Raw genomic sequence first — 23,481 nt, 5'->3', positions numbered from 1 at the left:
GCCCGGCCCGGCCCGCCAGGCAGCGCCCACCCCGGGGACCCTTTGGGGAGCCTCCCCCGCTTCTCTGAAATCCTAGATTTTCTTCCTTATCCCTGGGGACCTCAGAGCCAGATATCACAGCCCAACCCCAAAGACTCAGGCGTGCCCCTCCCAGCACCCAGAGTCCCCAACCGAACCCTAGAATCCTAGGCGTACCTCCGCCTTGCGCGTCCTCCCAGGGCCCAGGAGCCTGGATTTCCCAGTTCAGCCCCTGGACCCTCTCTGAACCTAGATCCCCCTTCTCGGCCCAGTCCTGGAAGCACCAGATACCGCGCGGCTCTGTCAGACTCCCCCAGCCACTGCCGGCCGCCCCCTGTCGCGTCCGCATCGTCCCCCATTCGCGCACCCTGTCTACCGGTGGCCAGCTCCTGTTTGAACAGCCGGTCGCGTCTCTCGGTCTAGGCCGGCTCGGCGGCCGCCTGGACACAGGCCCGCTCTGGAGCTGTCCATGGTCAGCGCACTAGGCAGCTTCGCCTCCCCCCATCTCATGCTGCCACCGCCAGGGAGGGGGCGCAGGCGGCACAGGGATCCCTCCCGCAGCGCCTTTGACCCGGGGATACCCGGGCGCCCCAGTCTGCCTTATGGTTCCGCCAGCCAGACTCTTGGCCCGGTTCTCGGCACCCCAGGTTTCTGGGACTCAGCTGCTCCCTGAGAATTCTGAATTTTCCTTCCATGTCCACCTTAGGGACCTTGGCACCCAGGCATCCAACTCCCACCCTGTTCTGGAAGCTTATTAGTTCTCACTCCCTCTGCGGGACGCAGCTGATAACTCTTGCTTCCCAGGAATCCAGTTTCCCAGTCTTTGTCCCCTTCAGAACCCAGTTTAACAGCCCTTGTGCCCCTCAGACAAATATACTAAGCTTGCTGCCACCTCAGCTTCTGCTCCCTTTAGGGACTCAGGCGCCATTCCTCTTTTCCTTTCAGAAACCTGGAATGCAATTCTTAATATAATTCTTTAACTTCTGTCCCCACCTCCACACCTAGATATCTTGTCCCCAGTCCTGCATCTCTTTGGGGATCCAGGCGTTCAGGCCCTACCTTCCCTACTGCCCACTAGACTTTACCAGGGTTATTTGCCCTAGCCTCTATGCAAAACAAGGACTCAGACTCTAAGCTCCTAACTCCTCATCCTTTACCTCTACAAGAATCTAGGAGTTCAAGTCCCCAGCCATGCCTCCCCCTGCCCCACATTTAGCTCCTTGGTGCTCATTTTTTGGGACCCAGGTCCCCTCACAGCCTCATAACCACCCCTGTCAACTTCCTGTGGCCTTGGCAAATCTCTGCCTTATCCTCATGTCATCTCAATTGCTGGGCTAAATTGAAGGGCCCTCTCCTCTACTCTTTTCCCTAACATGCAGCTTCTTGAGATGTTTCCAGCACTCTGGAAACATCTGTCTTCTGAGGCCCATATCATGGGTCCCATTCTCCTAGAACACTCTCGCAGGGCCATGAGCCAAATATACATCACTTCCTCCAGATGTGGTCTGTGGCCTAGGCTCATTAGGTGATCTAGATAGAACCTACCTGCTGTCTTCCACATTTCTTTTTTTAATTTTTTATTAAATCATAGCTGTATACATTGATATGATCATGGGGCATCATACACTAGTTTCACAGAGTGTTTGACACACTTTCATCACAATCGTTGTGTCTTCCACATTTCTAATCGCACATGTGCCCTTGCATTCCTCCACATTAAAGATTCCTTCTAAATTCTGGAACACTTCCACTTGACTTCTATGTATCATCTTCATTCAAGGCATGGTCTAAGTTCTAGGGAGGATGCTAAATTCTGGGCATGTCTTTTCTCATTTATCTTTTCAAATATCTAGATAATATTCTCAAGCCAAATTCTGATCTCAGTCTCTCCTCAATCATGTTCCAAATTTCTAGCGACCAGTTATTACTTATTTCCTGCTAAAATTTTCATTTGTGTTTTCTAGCTTCTAGCTATGTCGTTCTAGACTTTATTCTCTTCCTAGGTGCATTCTGACTTAAAGAATGTATGTGTTGCAACATGGACTCTAGTCTTTCTCCGATTTGTGCTATTAATTCTAGAATGCACTTCCCTGGTTTAGGTGCCATCTATTTTCACATTCTGAAATCTAGAAGATTCCCCCTGAAGCGTTCTACATTACATTTTCCTTCCTTGGGTCCTATGTTCTAGGCTCACTTATTCCCACCTTCTCTGTCCATCTTTTCCTTAGTACCGACTTTTCCCCTGGTGGATTGTGGGCTTTCTCCTCCATCTGCCACTTGGCATTCTAACTATGTTCTAAGTTCTCTCCTCTTTTGAAGTCTTCAGTCTAGAAATGTGCTTATTTCCAGAACACCTACTCCCCCTCCTTTGCCAGTTCAGTCTTTATTCCAGAAAAATTTCAATTCTCAACATGTATCCTTCTGCATTTTCCTCCAGACACTTCTAAGTTTCAGGCAAACTTCTCAGTACTTTCTAGGTTTTTCTTCCCCTCCATGGCATGTTCTGAATTCTAGAGCACATCTTTTGCTTTCTGAGTTCTAGCATTAGACACATAATAAAACCAAGAATGTGACCCTTGCTATGTTGTGTATTATATCTTCACCCCTAGTAGATTCTGAGTTCTAGATTATATCTCCTAACTAGGTGTGTTATGTATTGTATTAGATGTGCTCTTAGGTATCATTATGGTCCTCTCTGTGTTCAGCGTTCTGGGTGACCCAGACACTCTTTAAGTTATTGAGTTGCTCTTGGCTGGATATAAATTGTAAGTTCCAGCCCTCAGTTTTAGCAAATGCCCCTCTGCTTAGCCCTAGGTGCAGTTCCTTACCCCAAGCACACTGTAAATACAGAAGCATATGTCCTTTCTGCACTCTGTACTGTGTCTTCATGCCACTAGCTTTCTAGATTCTATGCCCAGCCTTATTATGTTCTATTTCCTTCTTAGTGAATTTAAGGCTCTAGAGCAACCTCCCTAAAACATCCCGTGTTGTTGCTGGTTTTAGATATCATACTGGGTTTTGTCCTGAAGCTGGTCTGCCCTCTTATAAACATTTTCCTGAATCTGGACTCTGAGTGCTGAATGCCCTGTCTAAATTCTCAGATGCACCACTTCAAAGACCCAGGGGTACAGACACCCAGCTATCCCTTCTCCCAGGTCCCAGGGCCCTCAGTTCCCCTTCCCCCCTCCCCCAAGACCAAGGTCCTGGCCCAGGCTTTGGACACAGCCCACATAATTGGGCGGGGCTGGGAATTATCTTCTCTTAGAACTGGTTATGCCGCTGCCCGTAGGGGCAGAAGGAAAGGAAGGAACAGAGTGAAAGTCCCCGCTGCTTTCAACCGGGCCAGCTGGACCCGTTTGACCTGCTGTGTATGGAGGGAGTGGCTCAGGGGCCTCGTTTCCTCTCTGCCCCGCCCCTGGCTGCAGCGACCAAAGTCCCGCCTTCCTGCCCCAGAAACCCCGCCCCCTTCCTCCTCCACCACGCTTGGTTACAGCCCCAGGAGGGATGGGGCTGCGTGCAGAGGGGAGAGTCCAGAGCTCCTGCATCTTGGAGGAGGAGTTGGGCACCGGGACTCCTAGGCCCTGAGGGAGAAGGGGTCTAAAGGCTGGGATGCTAGGTCTAAGGGAGTAGGACGAGAGCTCAGAATCTTGTTTTCTGGGGGTGTGGTTTCCTGGGATTGGGAAGGAGGAGTCTGGAGGCTCCTGGGTCTAGGGGAGGAAAGGGACTGGTGGGGAGGCCTAGACTCCTCTGTGATGTGAGGGAGGAGGGAGCTAGTTATTGGACTCCTGGGTCGTGGATAGGGAGGGTGTCTGTCTGCGCTGGTTATTTCTTTTCCTTCTTCATGTGGAATGGGTCTTTAAATTCTTCTGGAGCGGGAGTCTAGATATCTGGGAAACTGGAGGAGGCAGAAATTGGGCTGGATGGGTGAGGACCATCCCTGTGACATTATACAGTTAACCATGTCCTAGGGACCTAATTCTGTGTCCCCAGCCCTCTGACCTTCTTAAGACATGGTTCTAGTCTGGGCCTCAGTTTTACTACCTATGCAGTGGGTTGAGGGAAATTCTCAGCAAAGTTAGAATAGAGATGTCCCACATTCACTCAGGCAATGCCTGGGTCACCCAGCTTCAGTTCCTGAGTGGGCCAAGCCTAGGTTGCTGCTAGTGTCATATGGAGTCTGACCTCAGTTTCCTCAAATGTTCTTCTCTTACCCAAGTGGCCAAGGCTGTTTTTCTAAAAGCGGGGGTTTCATTTTATCCTGTGCCATGATTAGGGTGGACAGATCTCAGTTTCCCATGACCTTCGTTTCCCTGGCAGAGCGCTGGGGTGGTGGTGCCTCAGTTTCCCTGTGTCATGATCAGAGTGGCTGGGCCTCGATTTCTTCTGGACAGTCCCTGGGTTGCCTCATCTTGGCTTCCCCTATGTAGTATCGGATTGGCCATGCCTTAGTTTCTCTGCCTGTGCTTCGACAGGCCGGTCTGTTCTCTGACCCTTCCCTGCACCTGCAGGCCGGCACCGCCGCCATGATGTGCGAGGTGATGCCCACCATCAGCGAGGATGGCCGGCGGGGCTCGGCGCTGGGCCCAGACGAGGCGGGCGGCGAGCTGGAGCGCCTCATGGTCACGATGCTCACGGAGCGCGAACGCCTGCTGGAGACTCTGCGCGAAGCTCAAGACGGACTGGCTACAGCGCAGCTGCGGCTGCGCGAGCTCGGCCACGAGAAGGACTCACTGCAGCGTCAGCTCAGCATCGCACTGCCCCAGGTCTGGGAGGGGGATGGGGCGGGGCCTGAGGGAGGCGGGGCATCGCGGAGAGGCCCGGAAGGGGCAGGGCTTGACGCTTGGAAGGGCGGGGTCTGGGCGAGGCTTGCTGTTGATGGGCGGGGCCTCAGTGGCAAGAAGGGGCGGGCTTAACAGGGAGGGCGGGGCCTTTAAACTTCTATTCCCATGAAATGAAGGAGATAAGGGAAGGAAGGATTGATCTGATTGTCTCAACCTGCTCATGCTTGGACAGGAGTTTGCAGCTTTGACAAAGGAGCTGAACTTATGTCGGGAGCAGCTGCTAGAGAGGGAGGAAGAGATTGCAGAGCTGAAGGCAGAGCGGAACAACACGCGGGTGAGGAGAGTTGAGGGCAGGGCCAAAGTGGGGCAGGGGAGGCCTCCCCGGTTGCCGCCCAACCCATCTGTTCTCCCACCTCCACTCCCAGCATCTCGCCTTCTCGTCTTTTGCTTGACACTGCTTCCATTTCCTGGCTGGTCTCCTCTGGTCCCACTCCTTTTTCTGTTTTCTCTTCCTATTTCCATACTTTTTCTTCTTTATTCTGTACCACCCCTTACACTTTCTCTACTATCTCTATTTTCCTGACCTGTGTTTCTTGGTGCTCCTTTGCTTGGCTTCATTTCTCCTTCTATGTGTCCGTCCCACCTGTCATTCTTTTCCTTGACCTGTTCCCCTATTCCTGTAGCTCCTCCTGGAGCACCTGGAGTGCCTGGTGTCCAGGCATGAAAGGTCACTGCGCATGACCGTGGTGAAGCGCCAGGCCCAGTCCCCAGGTGGGGTCTCCTCCGAGGTCGAGGTGCTGAAGGCTCTAAAGTCCCTCTTCGAGCACCACAAGGCCTTGGATGAGAAGGTATGGGAATTGGAAAAGCCATGTTGACTGGGGATGTCCTGGTTGTGATTGGTTGGGAATGTACTGAGTGGGAAGAATGTTGACTGTGATTGATTGGGACAGGCTACCTGGACAGGGACCTGACTGGTTTAGAACAGGTATGAACTAAAGTGGGGGCTACCAGTGGGTGGGGCTGTCTGGGTAGCTGGTCGGGGCTGCACACCTATTACGGAGAGAGAAATCCTGATTGGAGCTGTCTCAGGGCCACAGTCAACTGTCCTAGATTGGGGGTAGGGGGGTGTGGTCTCCATTTGACTCCTGTCCTGTCCCCATCCAAGGTCCGGGAGCGGCTGCGGATGGCGCTGGAGCGAGTGGCAGTACTAGAGGAGGAGCTGGAGCTGAGCAATCAGGAGGTGGGGGTGTGGCTAAGAAGGGGAGGTGGACTCCACCGGGAGGCACTAAAGGGCAGTCAATGGGGCAAAACCGATTGGGTGGGTTCTAGAGGGGACCTAGTGGGGCAGGAGTAGGGTAGAGAACCTGTGGAGATAAACCAGTAGGGTTTCTAAAGGGGAACTCAATGGGTGGTGCTAAGGTGGAGACAACGGTGAGAACCAGGGCCTGAGGCTCAGTCTGGGACTAGAGAGAAAACCTCTGGCCAGGAAACCTCACACCTGTGATCATAGCACTCTGGGAAGCTGAGGCCAGTGGATACCCTGAGCTCAGGAGTTCCAGACCAGCCTGAAGAAGAGTGAGACCCCATCTCTAAAAATTAGCTGAGCATTGTGGTGGGCACCTGTAGTCCCAGCTACTCGGGAGGCTGAGACAAGTGGATCGCTTGAGCCCAGGAATTAGAGGTTGCTGTGAGCTATGATGCCATTGTATTCTATCGAGGGGGACAAAGTGAGACTCTGCCTCAGAAAAAAAAAAAAAGGAAATCTCCACTGGCAGGGAAAGGTTAAGAGCAGACTCCCTGGACAGTGGCAGCTGTGAAGAGATATAATGGGGGGCACAGAGTCTAAGGGTAGATGGTGGGATAGGACTGGCCCCAGCAGTACAAGAGCCATCTCAGATGGAGGCATCTATCCCCAAGAGGGCCAAAGCCAGTGGTAAGTAAAGCTGGAGGTTGGAGGAGCCCTTTTGCTTTGATCCCTCTTTCACTCTTCCAGACTCTGAGCCTTCGAGAGCAGCTGTCTAGGCGGCGGTCAGGCCTGGAAGAGCCAGGCAAGGATGGGGATGGGCAGGTGAGATGGAAGTCCCCTCTCTGTGGCCTCTGATCAACTCCCCAACTTCATGGTCTTTTTAAATGTTTGGTGTGATCACTGACTTTAAGACATCTGAACCCCTAGGATCATTACTGGCCTTTGACCTCTGATTCAGGCAACCTAGTTAATTTCTGGGACCCTTGCTGACCCCTGTGGATTCTGACTTGCATGATCCTTGGTGTCTTGGATCCTACCCTCCCCCCCCCATACACACCCTAGCTGATCAACTTTCTTCTTGCATTCCTTCTATGTTTCTGTGCTCCCCACTCTCGGTTCTGGCCTTCCCTCTCTCATTCCAGACCCTTGCCAATGGCCTGGGTCCTGGTGGGGATTCAAACCGTCGCACAGCGGAGCTGGAGGAGGCCCTGGAGCGGCAGCGTGCAGAGGTGTGCCAGCTTCGGGAGCGCCTGGCGGTTTTGTGCCGTCAGATGAGTCAGCTGGAGGAGGAGCTGGGCACCGCTCATCGAGAGCTGGGCAAGGCTGAGGAAGCTAACTCCAAGCTGCAACGGGACCTCAAGGAGGTAGGCTAGAGCCCCTGGTGGACTCCTCTGTCTCTCTTCTCCATTTCTCCTTCCCACTTTACCCAAAATCACAGAATTCACGAATGGTGGAACCTAGATTCAGTCTACAAGCTGTGTGGCCTCTTCTCTTTGAGCTTCAGTTTCCTCACTTATAAAATGGGATTTATGACTTTTATCAGAGTGTTAGCATGTGACACATAGCAGGTGGTCAATAATGGTTACAGATATCACGTTATCATTGAGATATTCTGTGGTGCCACTAAATTGAATCTTTTGTTGGCATTTTAGTTCTTCCTGGCTTAGGCCCCTTTATCTTAATCCTCATGCGCCAGGGAACTGCTGGGAAATGTGAGGGCTGGGTTTTGGAAGGCAGTGGATGAGCAAGAAGGGTGACCACTTTGTTTCTCATCATCCATTAGGGTCTTTATGATCTTTATGCATATCTCTGCTTTTAAATCTGGGTGACTGTGGGGATTATTGGGAAGTGTGGTTCTACCAGAGTCCATACCAGATGGGGGTTCATTTCCCATGAGACCCTGGAGCCCCTCTGTTAAGAGTTCTAAGACTGTGCTTCTTTGGTGTCTCTTGGGAGGTATTGCTTTCCAGATAAATGGGAACTTTGTTTCCTATGAGACCCTAGGACAGTTGTTCTGTGATTTTAAGCCTGTTCTGTGCTAGAATTTACTGAGAAATATAAGACCTGGATTTTGGAGGAGATTGGCTCAGAGTGGAGACTTCACATCACATGGCATTCCCATAAGCTTTTCAGGGTGTCCAGCCTGCAGTCTGTGGGTCCCATGCTAATTTTCTGAGGACATTTTTTGCTTATCTGTGGTGTTGGATATCGTGAAAAGTATGCACAGACCTTATATTGTTGTTGTTGTTAATCATCTTTTGTTAGTGTTTGTGTATTTAATGTGTAGCATAAAACAACTCATTCTTCCAATGTGTGGCAAAGAAAAAAAAGTTTGGGGACCCCTGCTAGATCATCTGCACAGGAAGGATTTAAGCCAGTACTTCCCTAGAAGCTCATGGGAGGTGTAGCACCTCCATTGGAACCCTTAGGTGGCAGAGGATTTAAGGTGGGTTAGTCCTGGGATTTCTTGGCAGGTGTGGTGCCACTATTCTGATGCACAGGTGGCAGGACACTTCACACTTTTCAGGATATCTTGGGGTGCTTCGTCTTGGGGTTCTAAGCCTAGGCTGCCCCAGGGGCTTCTGGGAGCTGTGGTCCACCAGGCGTTTGCTACCTCTTCAGGCGCTGGCGCAGCGGGAGGATATGGAGGAGCGTATCACCACACTGGAGAAGCGCTACCTAAGTGCTCAGCGCGAGGCCACGTCGTTGCACGACGCCAACGACAAGCTGGAGAATGAGCTGGCTAGCAAGGAGTCGCTGTACCGGCAGGTGGGGGTGCAACCGGGGAGGGGGTTGGGGGCGAGGCTGTGGCCCAAGCGACTAAGCCCCTCTCCTCTCCCTCTTCCAGAGTGAAGAGAAGAGCCGTCAGCTGGCGGAGTGGTTGGACGATGCCAAACAGAAGCTGCAGCAGACGCTACAGAAGGCGGAGACATTGCCGGAGATAGAGGCGCAACTGGCCCAGCGCGTGGCAGCGCTCAACAAGGTGAGGCAAGGCCTCAGGTGGGGGCCTGGAGTTCGTGGGATGAAAGTGTAGGGCCTAGAAGAGGCAAGGCTGTGGGCCCGATTGGGTAGGAGCCAGACCTTCAGGCCAGCTTCTGTGAAAGGGGGTCTGGTGAAGGGACAGGATTTGAAATGGGGAAGGCCTGGAGTATTGCGTGGTGTGGAAGTGGGCGGTATTCTCCGGCCTGTACTAAAGAAACAGGTGGCCTGGAAACTGAGAGGGATGGGACAGGTCCTGAGAAAATGAACTAGACATAGGGACAAAGTCTGAATCACTGGTGCATGGTTGGAACCTGGTGCTCTGGGGGCAGGGCTTGGAGCTGACTGAATCCTGGTTGGGTAAAGTCACATGCTGTGGGTTCCAACTACCAGGCTGAGGAACGTCATGGGAATTTTGAAGAGCGTCTTCGGCAGCTGGAGGCCCAGTTGGAAGAGAAGAACCAGGAGCTGCAGCGGGTGAGGGGGCTGAGGACTGCAGAGAGGGTGGAGATTTGAGGCTGGGGGCGGGGCTTAGGTGTGCGTGTAGCTGGGGAGAGACAGGGCCGGGCTTAGAGCCCTGGCTGTTCTTTGGGCATGATAAGCTTGACTGCTCTTTCCCTGCTCTCCTCTGGGCAGGCACGGCAGCGAGAGAAGATGAACGATGACCATAATAAGCGTCTGTCTGAGACCGTGGACAAGCTGCTAAGCGAGTCCAACGAGCGGTTACAGCTTCACCTCAAGGAGCGCATGGGGGCACTGGAAGAGAAGGTATGCCCCAACCCAGGACTGTGATGACCAGGAATTCTGAATTGCCTCTTGCTGGAATCCTGGAACCCCAGATCTTGTCCCTTGATTCATTATCTGAGATCTCCCCTAAACCTAGGCATCCTAAATTCACTGCTCTATGGCTTCACTGCTCTATGGCTGAGACCACTTTTTTCACCCAGTCTACACATTCTAAGAGCCGAATTCTGGGGGCACCCATACCCTGAGTCCTTGGCTTTTCCGAAAGCCTCTAATCCTATGTATCCTTAAACCTCGAATCCCCTGAGATTACGCAGGATGTTGCATCTTAGGGCTGCCAGGATTCCTCTTCCCAGATGTATATTTTGCCCCACATCTGTCTTCCCTGTACCTCACCATTTGTGCCCATTTTATTCTTCCTGAGCGCCTTCTGCGTGTTACTGTGCACTAGTGGCCGCTTGCAGACCCTGGGATATGCCTGCTTCAGGCCCCGGGTCCCTCACTTTGCTCCTGTCCTCACAGAACTCCCTGAGTGAGGAGATTGCCAACATGAAGAAGCTTCAGGATGAGCTACTGCTTAACAAGGTAGGAGGGCCCAGATGGATGGGGCTTGGCAGGACAGAAAGAGAACAGTGGGGCAGGGATTGCAGAGGTTGGGGTCAGCAAGGTTGGGAGTGGGTATCCCTCAAGGGCTAGGAAGATTAACCTGATTTCTCCAACCCCCTCACCCACCAGGAGCAGCTCTTGGCTGAAATGGAACGGATGCAGATGGAGATTGACCAGCTGCGGGGGAGGCCACCATCTTCCTACTCCAGGTGACAGTAGCTTTCCTGCCCTACTTCTGCCCATGGAACCCCTTTGGCCAAGCTTATCCCTTGTGATTTAGATTCATTTTCTCCTGTGACTTCCACTGATCCCTCTTGTATTTGACCCTGACTTCATGACCCCTGACCCCAGGCCTATCCCTGTGACCCCTCAGTTCTCTTCCTTTATCCTGACCCTTTGGTCCCTGACTGCCTTCCCTATGCCTACAGGTCTCTCCCTGGCAGTGCCCTGGAGCTTCGTTACTCTCAGGCACCCACGTTACCTTCTGGTGCCCACTTGGACCCCTATGGGGCTGGCAGCAGCCGGGCAGGCAAGAGGGGCCGCTGGTCAGGGGTCAAGGATGAGCCCTCCAAGGTCAGCAGCTACCTCTGGGGCATAGTCTGAGTAGGGCTTGGGCAGGCAGAAGTGGGAAATAGAGCCAAATACAAGGGGCCCTGGGAGGAGGCTGGGTTGAGAAGCAGAGTCTCCTGTACTCACCCTGTCTTCTGTCCTTCCCCACAATTCCATCATCCCTCTTGCCTGGATGTCTCTTCATGCAAATATCCTGCTACTTGGTGAGAACTTGAGAGTAACAATGGGATGAGGAGAAGCATGTAGAATCCCCCCCACCTGGTGGGGCCAGGTGCATATGAGAGTGGGAGGCCTCAAGAAAATGGGGAGGGAAAGGGGTGGAGTCCTGGGTATGTGATGGCTTGGAGAGCACTGTGGAGAGAGATCAAGAATGGGGACCTGTTGAGAGAGCTGGGCCAGGAAAGATGTCAGAACAAGTAGATAGGGTCAGGGAGGACAGGAAAGGTCAGAATTGCTCAGGAAGGACTCAGCACCAATCTTAGCCCCCCCACCCACCTGGCATCTCTTGTTCTTACACAGAGGCAGGATTGGGAGCGGTCGGCCCCTGCAGGTTCCATACCACCTCCGTTCCCTGGCGAGCTGGATGGGTCAGATGAGGAGGAGGCAGAAGGGATGTTTGGAGCTGAGCTGCTGTCCCCCAGTGGGCAGGCTGATGTGCAGACGTTGGCCATTATGCTTCAGGAACAGCTGGAGGCCATCAACAAAGAGATCAAGTGAGCACTGGTCCCAGTCCTGCTCTGCCCCCACGCTCCGTCTGGCTCTGGAGACTGAGTTGAAGGCCTGAGCCTATCTCCTCTCCCACCATCCTTAAGGAATTCTCCCAGTCCAACTCTCCCTTCAACATCCAGAAATCCCCTAGGATACACACAGAAGTCATCCAGGTGCTACATGCATTCATATGTATCCTGCAACCAGTATTCTCGGTTTCCTGACACACCAAAGACTGCATTCCAGAACACCCAAATTCTCAACTCAGTACATCAAGAATCTTCCAATACGCCATGGATTTTGTGACTTCACTTAGTCAGTACCCATAGTCTCCCAGTACCCCAAGAATCTCAACACAACACAACAAGGTTCCTAACCATAAACACCAAAATCTCATCCTAACATGTTAATCAGGAACTTCAATTCCATATACCAAGAATTTCTACCTGACAGAAGCCCTCCATTGATTAAGAAGTCCCTACTGATGTAACATCTGCCCCAATTCACCAGCATTTGCCCTGTTCAGTAATTCTCCTATAATAACATACCCCTCTGGCCCCCACCCAAATATACCAATGTGACCACCTTCCATTCAAACTATGACTTTGTGTATCAATTCCCACATACTCAATGACTCCTTGACCTACCCAGATCTTAGATTGACCTCAGAGCCCCTGATCTCACCCTGATCTTTTTTTTTTTTTTTTGAGACAGAGTCTCAAGCTGTTGCCCTGGGTAGAGTGCCGTAGTGTCACAGCTCACAGCAACCTCAAACTCTTGGGCTTAAGCGATTCTCTTGCCTCAGCCTCCCAAGTAGCTGGGACTCCAGGCACCTGCCACAATGCCTGGCTATTTTTTGATTGTAGTTATCATTGTTTGGCAGGCCCAGGCTGGATTTGAACCCGCCAGCTCTGGTGTACGTGGCTGGTGCCCTAGCTGCTGAGCTACAGGTGCTGAGTCCTCACCCTGCTCTTATTATGATCTTATTCTAGCAGTCTGCCTTGGAACTTGATCTTTTGCCCATAGTAATCCCTTTATGATTTTCCAGAACCACTTGACTATCATCAGGGCTACCTTAATGCAAACCATGATTGCTTTGACAGCCCTAATCCTTTCATAACTCCCTGACACTATCATGATCCTTTGAATCCCCTTTAACCCATGAGGCCATCCTGAATCCATCAGATCCCTCTAACTTCATTTTACCTTCCCTAGAATTCCCCTTACCCCACCAACACTTTTTGGCCCATTAATGCTCAGACTCCCTCTCCCATTGTCTGTTGCAGCCTCTCACCTAGTCTCCACCGTTTCCCTCCTCAGGCTAATCCAAGAGGAGAAGGAGACAACAGAACAGAGGGCAGAGGAGCTGGAGAACAGGGTGTCCAGCTCTGGCCTTGACTCACTGGGCCGCTACCGAAGCAGCTGCTCATTGCCTCCTTCCCTCACCACCTCTACTCTTGCCAGCCCTTCACCTCCCAGCTCTGGCCACTCAACACCCCGTCTGGCACCCCCTAGCCCTGCCCGTGAGGGCACTGACAAGGCTGTGAGTGTTCTGAAGTCTCCTCAGACTGGTGGGGAGGTGGAGAAAAGTCAGAAACAAGGCTCCCCAAGAAACAGCAACCCCTCATACCAGTGGTTTTCTAAAATAACCTTAGCTTTCCCTAAAGCTTCCAACTCAAAGGGCAAAGGGGAGGCCAAATCACTGGGCTCCTGAACCCTAACTTTCACTTTAGTTAGGTCTGATTTTACTTGTCTTATGCATCAAGTTTCTGCATAGGATTAAAAAAACACACACATAGGTTTTATTTTATTTTATTCTTGAGATAGAAACTTACTCTGTTGACCTCAGCAGAGTGCCATAACATCCTAGCTCACAGCAACCTTAAATTCTAGAGCTTAAGTGATCCTCTTGTCTCAGCCTCCCAAGTAGCTGCAAACTACATCTGCCATGATGCCTGGCCAATTTTTCTGTTTTTAGTAGAGACAGGGTCCTGCTCGTGTTCACGCTGGTCTCTAACTCTTGAGCTCAAGAAGTCCACCTGCTTTAGCCTCCCGGGGTGCTAGGATTATAGGCGTGAGGCACTGTGCCTGGCCACATATAGGATTTTAAGAAATACATTTAAGTATTATAATTAGATCCCTAGAATTGACTTTTGAAGGAGGCAGAATTACTGGCCCTATTTTATTTCTTTTTTACTTTTTTTGAGACAGTGTCTCAAGCTGTCACCCTGGATAGAGTGCCATGGTGTCATAACTCACAGCAACCTCCAACTCGGACTTAAGCGATCCTCTTGCCTCAGTTTTTCTATTTTTAGTAGAGAGGGGGTGTTGCTTTTTGCTCAGGCTAGTCTCGAACTCTTGAGCTTAGCAATCCACCCACCTCCGCCTCCCAGAGTGCTAGGATTACAGGCGTGAGCCACAGTGCCCAGACAATCTATTTATTTCCTAAACCCAGCTTTCCTCCTTCTAGAACCTGTAACTCATTAGCTTTCTTTGCAGACAAGTATACACCACTCCTGACACGAAAAGTGAAGGTACTATAAATGTGAGCTTGTCAAACTCCAGGGAACTGCAATCATTGCCTTTGATCTAGGATATCTTTGAATATGGTGCCCTAAGCCAGGGTCATCCAAGACACACCCTAGTAGATATCTTAATTAATAAGGAGCCCCCAACTGGCTCCCTCACCTTAATTGAACATCTACACCTATCTATTCTCAGAATCATGTCCCTAAGGAGGAAGCTGGGGCTCCACGAGGGGAGGGTCCGGCCATCCCAGGAGATACTCCACCACCCACCCCCCGCTCTGCCCGTCTTGAGAGAATGACCCAGGCCTTGGCACTTCAGGCAGGGTCCCTGGAAGATGGGGCACCTTCACGGGGAAGGTCAGCAGGGCCAAGGGATGGGGACAGGGAGGGGTGTGCTTGGGAGGATGAGACAAAAGAATGGATAAGGACTTGGGAGGAAGTGGGGGAAACCTAGAAGAGTTCTGTCCTCATTCCCTCCTGCTTATCCAGTGAGGGCACCCCAGATTCCCTGCACAAAGCCCCCAAGAAGAAGAGCATCAAGTCATCCATAGGCCGTCTCTTTGGTAAGAAAGAGAAAGGACGAATAGGACCCCCAGGCCGGGACAGCTCTTCTCTTGGTGAGTACCTTAATTCCAGCCCTTCCCTTCTTTGATCTTTCCTTCCACCCTCTCTCTCTTTCTCCCTTCTTTCCATATTCATTTGACATTCATTCATGTTTCCATTCATTTGGTAATTCATTTAGGATATGGAGGGAACAGGTAGACTGGAGGAGGAGAGAAAAGGAAAGGGACCTTTGGGGCCTGAGCTGGGTAACTGGGTAACTGAATTTGTTATTTCATCTATTTATTTTTTAAACACAGAAAGAGAAAGAGGCTGGAGCATTGTAAAGGCAGGGCCCCTTCCTCTGGTGTACTGAAGTCTGCTTGTACTTCCCTGGGAGAACTCCTGTTTCAGGAATTTTGTGAGCTGCTTGGTAGCTTGAAATTGGCCATGATGGAATTATTTACAACATGGAAATTGGCAAATGCTACAAATTAGGAAAGTCCTTCTCCCTCCCTAGGCAGCCAGTTATTAGGCATTTACCAGTACACCACTTTCACCTGACCAAGGCCAGCCCGGTAAATCTAGCCCTATTTTGGGAATGTCTCCAATTCACTGCCTGGGAGGTGACATGGATCCCTGTTTGGTTTTATCACTCCTTGGTTGTGGCCTCACTCACTATTCCCTCAGGGGCTCTGCCTTCCTGGCATCTTTCTTACTACCCCCAGCATGAGAGATTCTGCCTCCCTCTTGAAAATTTCCAAGTTTTGACCCCTCCCTGCCTCCAGCTGGAACACCCTCAGATGAGACGTTGGCCACTGACCCTCTGGGGCTAGCCAAGCTGACAGGCCCAGGAGACAAGGACCGAAGGAACAAGAGAAAGTGAGTGTGTGTGTGTGTGTGTGTGTGTATAAGGCTGGTAGTAGTGGACAGAAAAGAGTAAAATGCTGTGAGGGGGCCAGGTGCAGTGGCTCACATCTGGAATCTCACCACTTTGGGAGGCTGAGGTAGAAGGATTGCTTGAGGCCAGGAGTTCAAGGCTGTAGTGACCTGTGATTGTATGATTGCCTGGGCAACAGAATGAGACCCTGTCTTAAAAAAAAAAAAAAAAAATGCTGGGAGGGGTTGTCCATGATCCTGAACTTGCTTGCCTGGGAATGCCTAGAATTTTAATTGTTTCTCTTTGTTAATGGATGTGTCTGTGTGTGAAGAGATTCACATATATTTTTGACCTTCTGCTGTGTTTACTACATTCATAAAAAGCATTTTTATGAGTGTGTGGGGGGAGGTGAAGGGGGCCATCCAAAGGACTGGGGGTGTGATCTCCATCCCTGACAGCTCACATCCTGGCCACTAATCCCCGCAGGCATGAACTCCTGGAAGAGGCCTGCCGCCAGGGCCTGCCTTTTGCTGCCTGGGACGGGCCCACAGTGGTCTCCTGGCTGGAGGTATGGGGCCCAGAAATGTCCTGTTGGTCCCCAACCCCTCTGACAGTCCCACTATTGGAACTGGTGGAGTCCACCCAGCAGTATCCTCCTCCTAGCTCAGAAATGGGCGGGTGGCTGGGCATGTGAGGGCCTGGGAAGGGTCAGGCTTCCTGTTCATCCAAGCAGCTTCTTTCTCCTTCCCCTTCCACCCTGCTCCTCTGGCCATGCCTGCCTGGCTCCGGGTCTCCTGTTATTTCTCTCTGCCTCTTTGTGTCTCCCCATGTCTCTCTGTGGGATTCTGTCCCTGTTTTTCTGCATAACTCTCCACCTCTGTGTTTTTGTCATTCCCCACATTTCTGTCCTATTTGTCTCCCTGGGACTCTCCCACGTCTCATCTTTATGTCCTGTTTCTTCTTCCTGCGAACTTTCCCACATCTCTTTGGCCCCCACCTCCCTGTCCCCATCTCTCGGCTTCCTTGTCTCACCCATTTGCTCTTCCCATGTTCTGTCCCTTCCTCCCCCTTCCCTTCCACTTCAGCTGTGGGTAGGCATGCCTGCGTGGTACGTTGCCGCCTGCCGTGCTAATGTCAAGAGTGGTGCCATCATGGCCAACTTGTCAGACACGGAGATCCAGCGCGAGATAGGCATCAGCAACCCGTTGCACCGGCTCAAGCTACGCCTCGCGATCCAGGAGATGGTCTCGCTCACCTCGCCCTCGGCCCCCGCCTCCTCCCGCACGGTGAGGGTTCAGTGACCAATCCCAGCCTTCTCTCCCTCAGGCCCCGCCTCCTGTCTAAAGACCCGCCAGTCCTGGGCCTGGTCACTCGAGCTCCCTCTCTTCTGTGTTTCCCAAGATCCTTCATGAGGACCCCACCCTCCCACCTCTTTCTTAGTCTAACTCCTCTGTGTGGCACTTGCTGTTTCTTTTGCTTTTATTTTTTTCTTCTTTTTTAGAGACAGACTTTGTCGCCTTTGGTAGGGTGGCTTTGCGTCACAGCTTACAGCAACCTCTAGCTCTTGGGCTTAGGCGATTCTCTTGCCTCACCCTCCTGGGTAACTGGGACTACACAGGCGCCCACCACAACGCCTGGCTATTTTTTTGTTGCAGTTTGGCCAGGGCCAGGTTCGAACCCGCCACCCTCGGTATATGGGGCCAGCGCCCTGCTCACAGGCGCCGCCCTGTTTCCCTTGCTTGGAACATCCCGCCCCTTGTTTTCCAGAGGCTGGTTTTTTCTCATCTTCAGGGTTTCACTAAAAGGTCAACACCTCTGAGAAGCCTTCCCTAACTCAACAGCTAAACTTGTCATCCCTATCATTCCAGCACGTCAACACCTTGTAGTTGCCTTCTAATTATTTTATCCTTTGTTCCAACTTTTTATTAACAGAAATTTCAAACATGTAGAAAATTTTGTGTACCCATGCCCAATTCAGCAATTCTTAACCTTTTGCTATACTTGCTGATTGTATGCACGCCTGCATTTGTGTATATCTGAGGTACGTGTTGAATATCTCATCCAAAATGCTTGGGGACAGGAATGTTTCAGATTGCAATATTTTTCAAATTTTGTAATATTTGCATATACATAATGAGACATCTTGGGGATGGACCGAGTCTAAACAGTAAATTCATTTATGTTTCACATATGCCTTATACACATATCCTGAAGGTAATTTTATACACTATTTTATGTGCATGAAAAAAAGTTTTGATTGCATTTTTACTACAACTCATCACAGGTCAGGAGTGGAATTTTCCACTTGTGGTGTCATGTTGGTGTTTAAAAACTTCCAAATTTTAGAAGCAGGTGGATTGCTTGAGCTCAGGAGTTAGAGACCAGCCCGAGCAAGAGCAAGACCCTGTCTCTAAAAACAAGCTGGGCGATGTGGCGGGATCAGACTACTAGCCTGTACTCTCTGGAATCTGAGGCAAGAGGATCACTTCAACCCAAGATCTTGAAGTTGCTGTGAGCCACGGCACTCTACCGAGGGGGACAAGTGAAACTCTGTGTCAAAAAAAAAAAAAAAGTTTCAAATTTTGGAGTATTTCAGATTTTAGATTTTGGGGTTAAGGATGCTTAACATGTACTTGAATGTTTGAGGACAGCACAACAGGTTAGCCCCCAAAATTGCTTCAGTGGGCCTTTTTCTTATTCATGGCCACTACTTTTTTTTATCACACCTAAACTCATTGACAGTATTGTTAATTTCATCTACGATTCAGTCTGTATATTCAAACTTCCCAGAATATTTACAAAATGTTGATTGTCTTCCCACCACGACCACAAGGACTTTGTCTGTTGTGCTCCTTGGCATGTCCCACAGCCTTGTATCCCTTCCTCGCTGTGGGGCTGTTGGGAGCAGTAGCTCAATAAATGTGGACAAACATTTGCCCCATTGCATATACATAATGAGACATCTTGGGGATTGACCAAGTCTAAACAGTAAATTCATTTATGTCCTGTCTCTCTTCAGTGCTTTCTCTCCATCCCTCTCTTTCCTCCTCCACTCTGGCACTACCCTTGTTTTCTCTCCTATTTGTCTCCCTGGGACTCTCTCATGTCTCATCTTTATGTCCTGTTTCTTCTTCCTGGCTGTGTCTGCTACCTCCTTTTGAGTATTCAACCTGTATGTCTCTATCAGGTCAGAGATGTGACATTGTTTCCAGGGGACCACTTAGCAAAATGCCAGCAGGGCCTGAATTTGCCCAACTCCATGTTCTTGTGCCTGGTATGTGGCAGGTGCTCAAAAAAGGATTATTTTCTCTGTCACTACCTGCCCCTGAACCAGAAAGCAGGACGTACATAAATGTGTGGCCTGGGGCCTTCGAGAACACTACCCTATTCCCTTCTCTCTTACTGACGACCTCTCCCACCTCCATTAACACCCCCTGCCCCTCAGTCCACAGGAAATGTGTGGATGACACACGAGGAGATGGAGTCCCTGACAGCCACGACCAAGCCTGTGAGTGCCCCCTGCTGGAGGACTTGGGGGTGGCACTAACACTATTTGAGGGTTGGGGGGAGGGGAGGACAGGGTCTGTGGCTGTCTGTAAATCCGTCCCTTTTGTCCTCCTCTATCTGCCCGTTAACCCACCCCTTCTCTCCCCTCTTCCCACTAACGGGTCAGGAGACCAAGGAAATCAGCTGGGAGCAGGTAGGGGGTGTGGGGCAGGGCGCATGAACAGGCTGTGCACGCTGCATGGATGCCCCTCCTTCTCCAAGCCTTAACCTACCCTCACCAGAACATTCCATCATCCCCGTGGGTAGAGGGGAGGAGGCTGGACTGTTTCATTGTGTCTTGGGGGTTGGATGCGGAAATCCAAACTGTTACTGTCAGCCTGGTGCACGGGCCATTGCGTCTCTGGAGGTTTCAGGGGGCGCTAGGGGCCGTTCCATTGCTACAGTTGGGGAGTAAGGCTGGGGAGCCTGTTTCTCCTCTGGCTGAGGGGAAGGGCCTACATTGGACTGTTCCAGCATACGAGGGCAGAGGGGGAACACTGGTTGTGGAGGTGGTAAGGCAGGCCAGGCTGAATGAGAATTTAAGCAGGAGGTTTGAGCTCACTTGATATGGAGGAATTATGTTGGACTACGGCCTTTTTTCCTAGCCAGGGGGAGGGATGGATTGGCTCCTGAGGCTGAAAGGAATGAAGGACTTTGAGTTGATCCAGATATTCCCTGGGCCAGATAACAGCATTAGACTAGTATTCTCAGCTCGTTATAAGAATGATTATCCTTTTTGGTAGGAGAGCTAGTTGAAAGGATCCACTGTCCTGACTTGGGGAGTAGTTGATGTTGGGCAGAGCTAAGGCAGTACTAAACCAGTGCTTCTCATAACACAATATACAGTATGGCGGTGCACACCTGTAGTCCCAGTTACTGGGAAAGTGAGGCAGGAGGACTGTTTGAGCCCAAGAGTTCAAGGGCAGCCTGGGCAACATACTAAGACCCCATCTCTAAAAATTAATCAATTAATGTATATAGGTCAGATCACCTGAGGGTCTTGTGAGGATGCAGACACCAATGTCAGTGGGTCTGGAGTAGGATATGAGATTCTATAATTCTAGCAAATCCACAGGGTGATCCTGTGTGTACCAGGACCACAGTTTGAACAGCTAAGATTGTACTCTCTCATAAAAGGGTAGGAGACAACTTTGGATTGGTCTATTGTCCTGAGCAGAGATTGGTCATTGTCCTGCTATGGGATGAGGAAAGAGCAACTTGAATTGGGTGGTGAACTATATCTTTCATACACATGTGGGAAGGGGCCAGAGGGCCTGACCCCTCCCTTACCTGCCCATGGCCCCAGATCCTGGCTTATGGTGACATGAACCACGAGTGGGTGGGGAACGACTGGTTGCCCAGCCTGGGGCTGCCCCAATACCGCAGCTACTTCATGGAGTCACTGGTGGATGCTCGAATGTTAGATCACCTTAACAAGAAGGAGCTCCGGGGCCAACTCAAGATGGTGGACAGCTTCCACAGGTGGGGGCTGCCTGGCAAATGGGGACAGTCCAAGGGGAAGCCCACCCTTAGGGAGTCTTTGGCCAATGGGACTGGCTATGGGAAATTTGCAAGATTATTTTTGGCCCTTTAGCCTGGGTTCTCAGGAAATCCTGACTCTACCTCTTCTACTAATAAGATGGTCCATAGGAAAAGTTTATAACTGAGGCAGCTTGCCTAGTTAACTCCTACCCCTTCCAGGTTAGCCAGTAGGAATTCCCTGCTGAAAATGCCCCACCTTTTGGGAGGGTCAACAATCAATAGGGGATCAAATCCCCAAGCTCTCCCAGATGACCACAGCCAATGGGAAGGGCCCAATAGGAACACCAGCCAGTCAGGTTGTGCAAGCTCATCTGTGACTCCATTTCCCCTGCTGCTCAGGGTGAGTCTGCATTATGGGATTATGTGCCTGAAACGGCTCAACTATGACCGGAAGGACCTGGAGCGGAGGCGGGAAGAGAGTCAGACCCAGATCCGAGGTAAGTAGAAGAGTGTAAGAGGCTCTCTGGGAGTTAAGTGTAGGGGTACGGATGGGGTTGAAGGCGTAATGGAGGAGAGGCCAGAGAAAAAGAGTTCCACTATAAACCAGGGGTGGTGCCAGCATGGGGGGCGTGGCCGGGAAAGAGGAAATGGGGCTGGAAGTATAGGTGAAACTGGATGATACTATGATACTGGACTTGCCTGGCCATGGCAGGGGAGTGGCTGACAGTCCCTTTCGTCCCTAGACGTGATGGTGTGGTCCAATGAACGGGTCATGGGTTGGGTGTCCGGGCTGGGCCTGAAGGAATTCGCCACGAACCTCACGGAGAGCGGGGTACACGGGGCGCTGCTCGCCTTGGACGAGACCTTCGACTACTCCGACCTGGCCTTGCTCCTGCAGATCCCCACACAGAATTCACAGGTGAGCTGCCGCTCAGCCTGGAGCATGTTGGGCATCCCCACCTTGCGGACCGCATCTTTCAACCCCTCTTCACCTCCCCTTTCCAGGCCCGGCAACTCCTGGAGAAGGAATTCAGCAACCTCATTTCCTTAGGCACAGACAGACGACTGGACGAGGTGGGCACCGTAGCATCTCTGTTCTCAGCAGCTCCAGAGTGGCTTGGGGCTACTGGAGTCTGAGCTAAAGGGGCCTGACTTTGCTAGCGAGTCCGGATTGGAGGCGAGACCAGTAGAGGGGCGGGGTTAAGGGAGAAGTGAGCCCTTGAGAGGGGTGGAGTCAAAGGAAAGCGCGGGGTCAGACAGGTTCCAAGTTCCTCACTGGTTGCCCTGCTCTTATACCTAGGACAGCGCCAAGTCCTTCAGCCGCTCCCCATCCTGGCGGAAGATGTTCCGAGAAAAAGACCTCCGAGGCGTAACCCCCGACTCGGCTGAGATGCTGCCCCCCAACTTTCGTTCGGCTGCAGCAGGAGCCCTGGGCTCGCCGGGGCTCCCTCTCCGCAAGCTGCAGCCGGAAGGTGAAGGGCTTCCCAAAGCGACATCCCTTATCCCTTCCCCTTCCTCAGGGTGAGAAATGGACCAATTCAATATTGCAAGTTCTCAAATGGCCTTGTCCTTTCTCCCCTACTCTCTAGGAGTGGACGTCTCCAATATTCCAAACTGCCTCCTAGGATGTGGAATGGATAAAACTTGAGGGGAAGGGAGGGAAACCGACGTGGAGCCTGGTGGTCAGGGAGGAGAAGGCCAAGGGAGAATTCCTGGGATTGAAGCCGGAGATCCGAGAAAGTCTGGGGAGGACCCGGGGAAGGGGGGAGCTCCAAGCTGAACTGTGCTCGCTTTCTGTCCAGGTCAGACTTCTGGGAGTTCCCGGGCAGATGGCGTTTCGGTCCGAACCTATTCCTGCTAGTGCAGGCCTCCAGGTGAGGACTGTCCGGGGAAATTCTGGGGGTGCTGGGCGGCGCAATAGATCTCCATTGCTACACTCACTGCTCGGCGTCAATGCAGGTGACCTCGCTCGGACGGAAGACTCTTCCAGAGGCTGGGCTCTTCCCCTCCTGCCCAGAGTCTGGTCTCTCCGGGGAGAGCGGGCGGGGGAGCTTGTGCCACGGACTGGACCATCTGTACAGAGGCGGGAGTGTGCGCGCCCGCTTCCCAGATGGACTGGGCCTGGGCCAGTGCCACACCACATGAACTGGACTGAGAGAGGGAAAGAAGAGGGCGAGAGGAAATCTTGCCCCAAACATCTGCCTTCCTTTTCTCTACTTTGTAATTTATTGATCAGTTTCCGGTGGGAGACGGGTGCCCTCTACCCAAGGGGAGGGGGCGGGGCTTCCCTCTCGGGCCGCATGCGGGGTGGGGGAGGCTGCCCCTCCCTTTTTTCCTGCCCAGTCGCGGGGCCCAAGTCTTCCTTCTTCGTCCGTAAGGAGGGGAGGGGGACTCGCTGCTACAAGCCTCGCCCCCTGTGCCACTCAGCCCCGCCCTACTGCGTCAGGTCGCGGGTTCCCGGGGTCATCTGCGGGCAGGGTCTCCTCTCCCTCCCCCGTGTCTCGTGTCCCCGGGGCCTTCCCGTCCCCCGTGCTGTGGCCGTGTCTGTGCCCCGGGGGTAGGGGGCGCAGCACTGCGTTCCCTGTTCCCCTCCGGCTCCGGGGTTTGCATGGGAGAATCCTCTTTCCACGATGCCACTGGGCGAAGTGGCGTGGGGGGACAGGAAGGGGGAGTCCTCGCCCCCGACTCTCAGCTGCCTCCCCACCCCGGCGTCACTCAGTGATCACGGGTAAAGAGAACTGTTTCAAAAAGCTCCCGTGTTGATTGCTTTTTTTTTGTCAGTACATTAGGAATGCAAACCAACTACCCCAAGAATCCAAGAGTCCAGGCCCCTCATCCCTCAGGGCCGAGACC

At 51.9% G+C, this 23,481-nt stretch overlaps 1 protein-coding gene and 1 long non-coding RNA gene across 8 annotated transcripts; one reads left to right on the top strand and one right to left on the bottom strand.

Moving 5' to 3' along the window:
- Nucleotides 1-470: 470 nt before the first annotated feature.
- Nucleotides 471-23,378, top strand: PPFIA3 (PTPRF interacting protein alpha 3). 7 transcript variants are annotated; one of them, XM_053606936.1, is made up of 30 exons: nt 471-490; nt 4,527-4,781; nt 5,032-5,133; nt 5,483-5,647; nt 5,965-6,039; nt 6,793-6,867; nt 7,188-7,409; nt 8,668-8,814; nt 8,894-9,028; nt 9,418-9,501; nt 9,661-9,792; nt 10,291-10,353; nt 10,504-10,583; nt 10,803-10,947; nt 11,464-11,657; nt 12,973-13,195; nt 14,374-14,537; nt 14,670-14,797; nt 15,509-15,602; nt 16,087-16,168; nt 16,686-16,886; nt 19,046-19,108; nt 19,274-19,300; nt 20,453-20,628; nt 21,028-21,125; nt 21,372-21,547; nt 21,634-21,702; nt 21,929-22,149; nt 22,431-22,502; nt 22,588-23,378. In XM_053606936.1, exons 1-30 carry the CDS (start codon nt 488-490, stop codon nt 22,589-22,591), a joined length of 3,675 nt encoding a protein of 1,224 aa, XP_053462911.1. In that variant the 5' UTR covers nt 471-487; the 3' UTR covers nt 22,592-23,378. The 7 variants fall into 7 exon arrangements, with proteins under 7 accessions (XP_053462911.1, XP_053462908.1, XP_053462906.1 ...); XM_053606933.1 differs by lacking the exon at nt 471-490 and having other exon boundaries at nt 11,470-11,657; nt 21,929-22,100; XM_053606931.1 differs by lacking the exon at nt 471-490 and having other exon boundaries at nt 21,929-22,100.
- LOC128597007 (uncharacterized) lies at nt 11,007-21,908 on the bottom strand. Its single transcript, XR_008383183.1, has 3 exons — nt 21,621-21,908; nt 11,460-11,631; nt 11,007-11,295 (listed from the first exon to the last, which is right to left on the bottom strand). It is a non-coding gene; the product is annotated as an uncharacterized LOC128597007 (long non-coding RNA).
- Nucleotides 23,379-23,481: the final 103 nt, after the last annotated feature.

This window comes from Nycticebus coucang, chromosome 10 (genome assembly GCF_027406575.1).
Source record: "Nycticebus coucang isolate mNycCou1 chromosome 10, mNycCou1.pri, whole genome shotgun sequence".
Lineage (NCBI taxonomy): Eukaryota > Metazoa > Chordata > Mammalia > Primates > Lorisidae > Nycticebus > Nycticebus coucang.
Note: the sequence above shows the minus strand (reverse complement) of the source record. Positions and strands in the feature narration are given on the sequence as shown.

Excerpts from the sequence above, each read along its gene's own strand:
- PPFIA3 (XM_053606936.1), top strand. Across the intron at positions 10,354-10,503 it reads ATGAGCTACTGCTTAACAAG|GAGCAGCTCTTGGCTGAAAT; the intron begins GTAGGAGGGCCC and ends CTCACCCACCAG. Across the intron at positions 21,548-21,633 it reads TCCCCACACAGAATTCACAG|GCCCGGCAACTCCTGGAGAA; the intron begins GTGAGCTGCCGC and ends TCCCCTTTCCAG.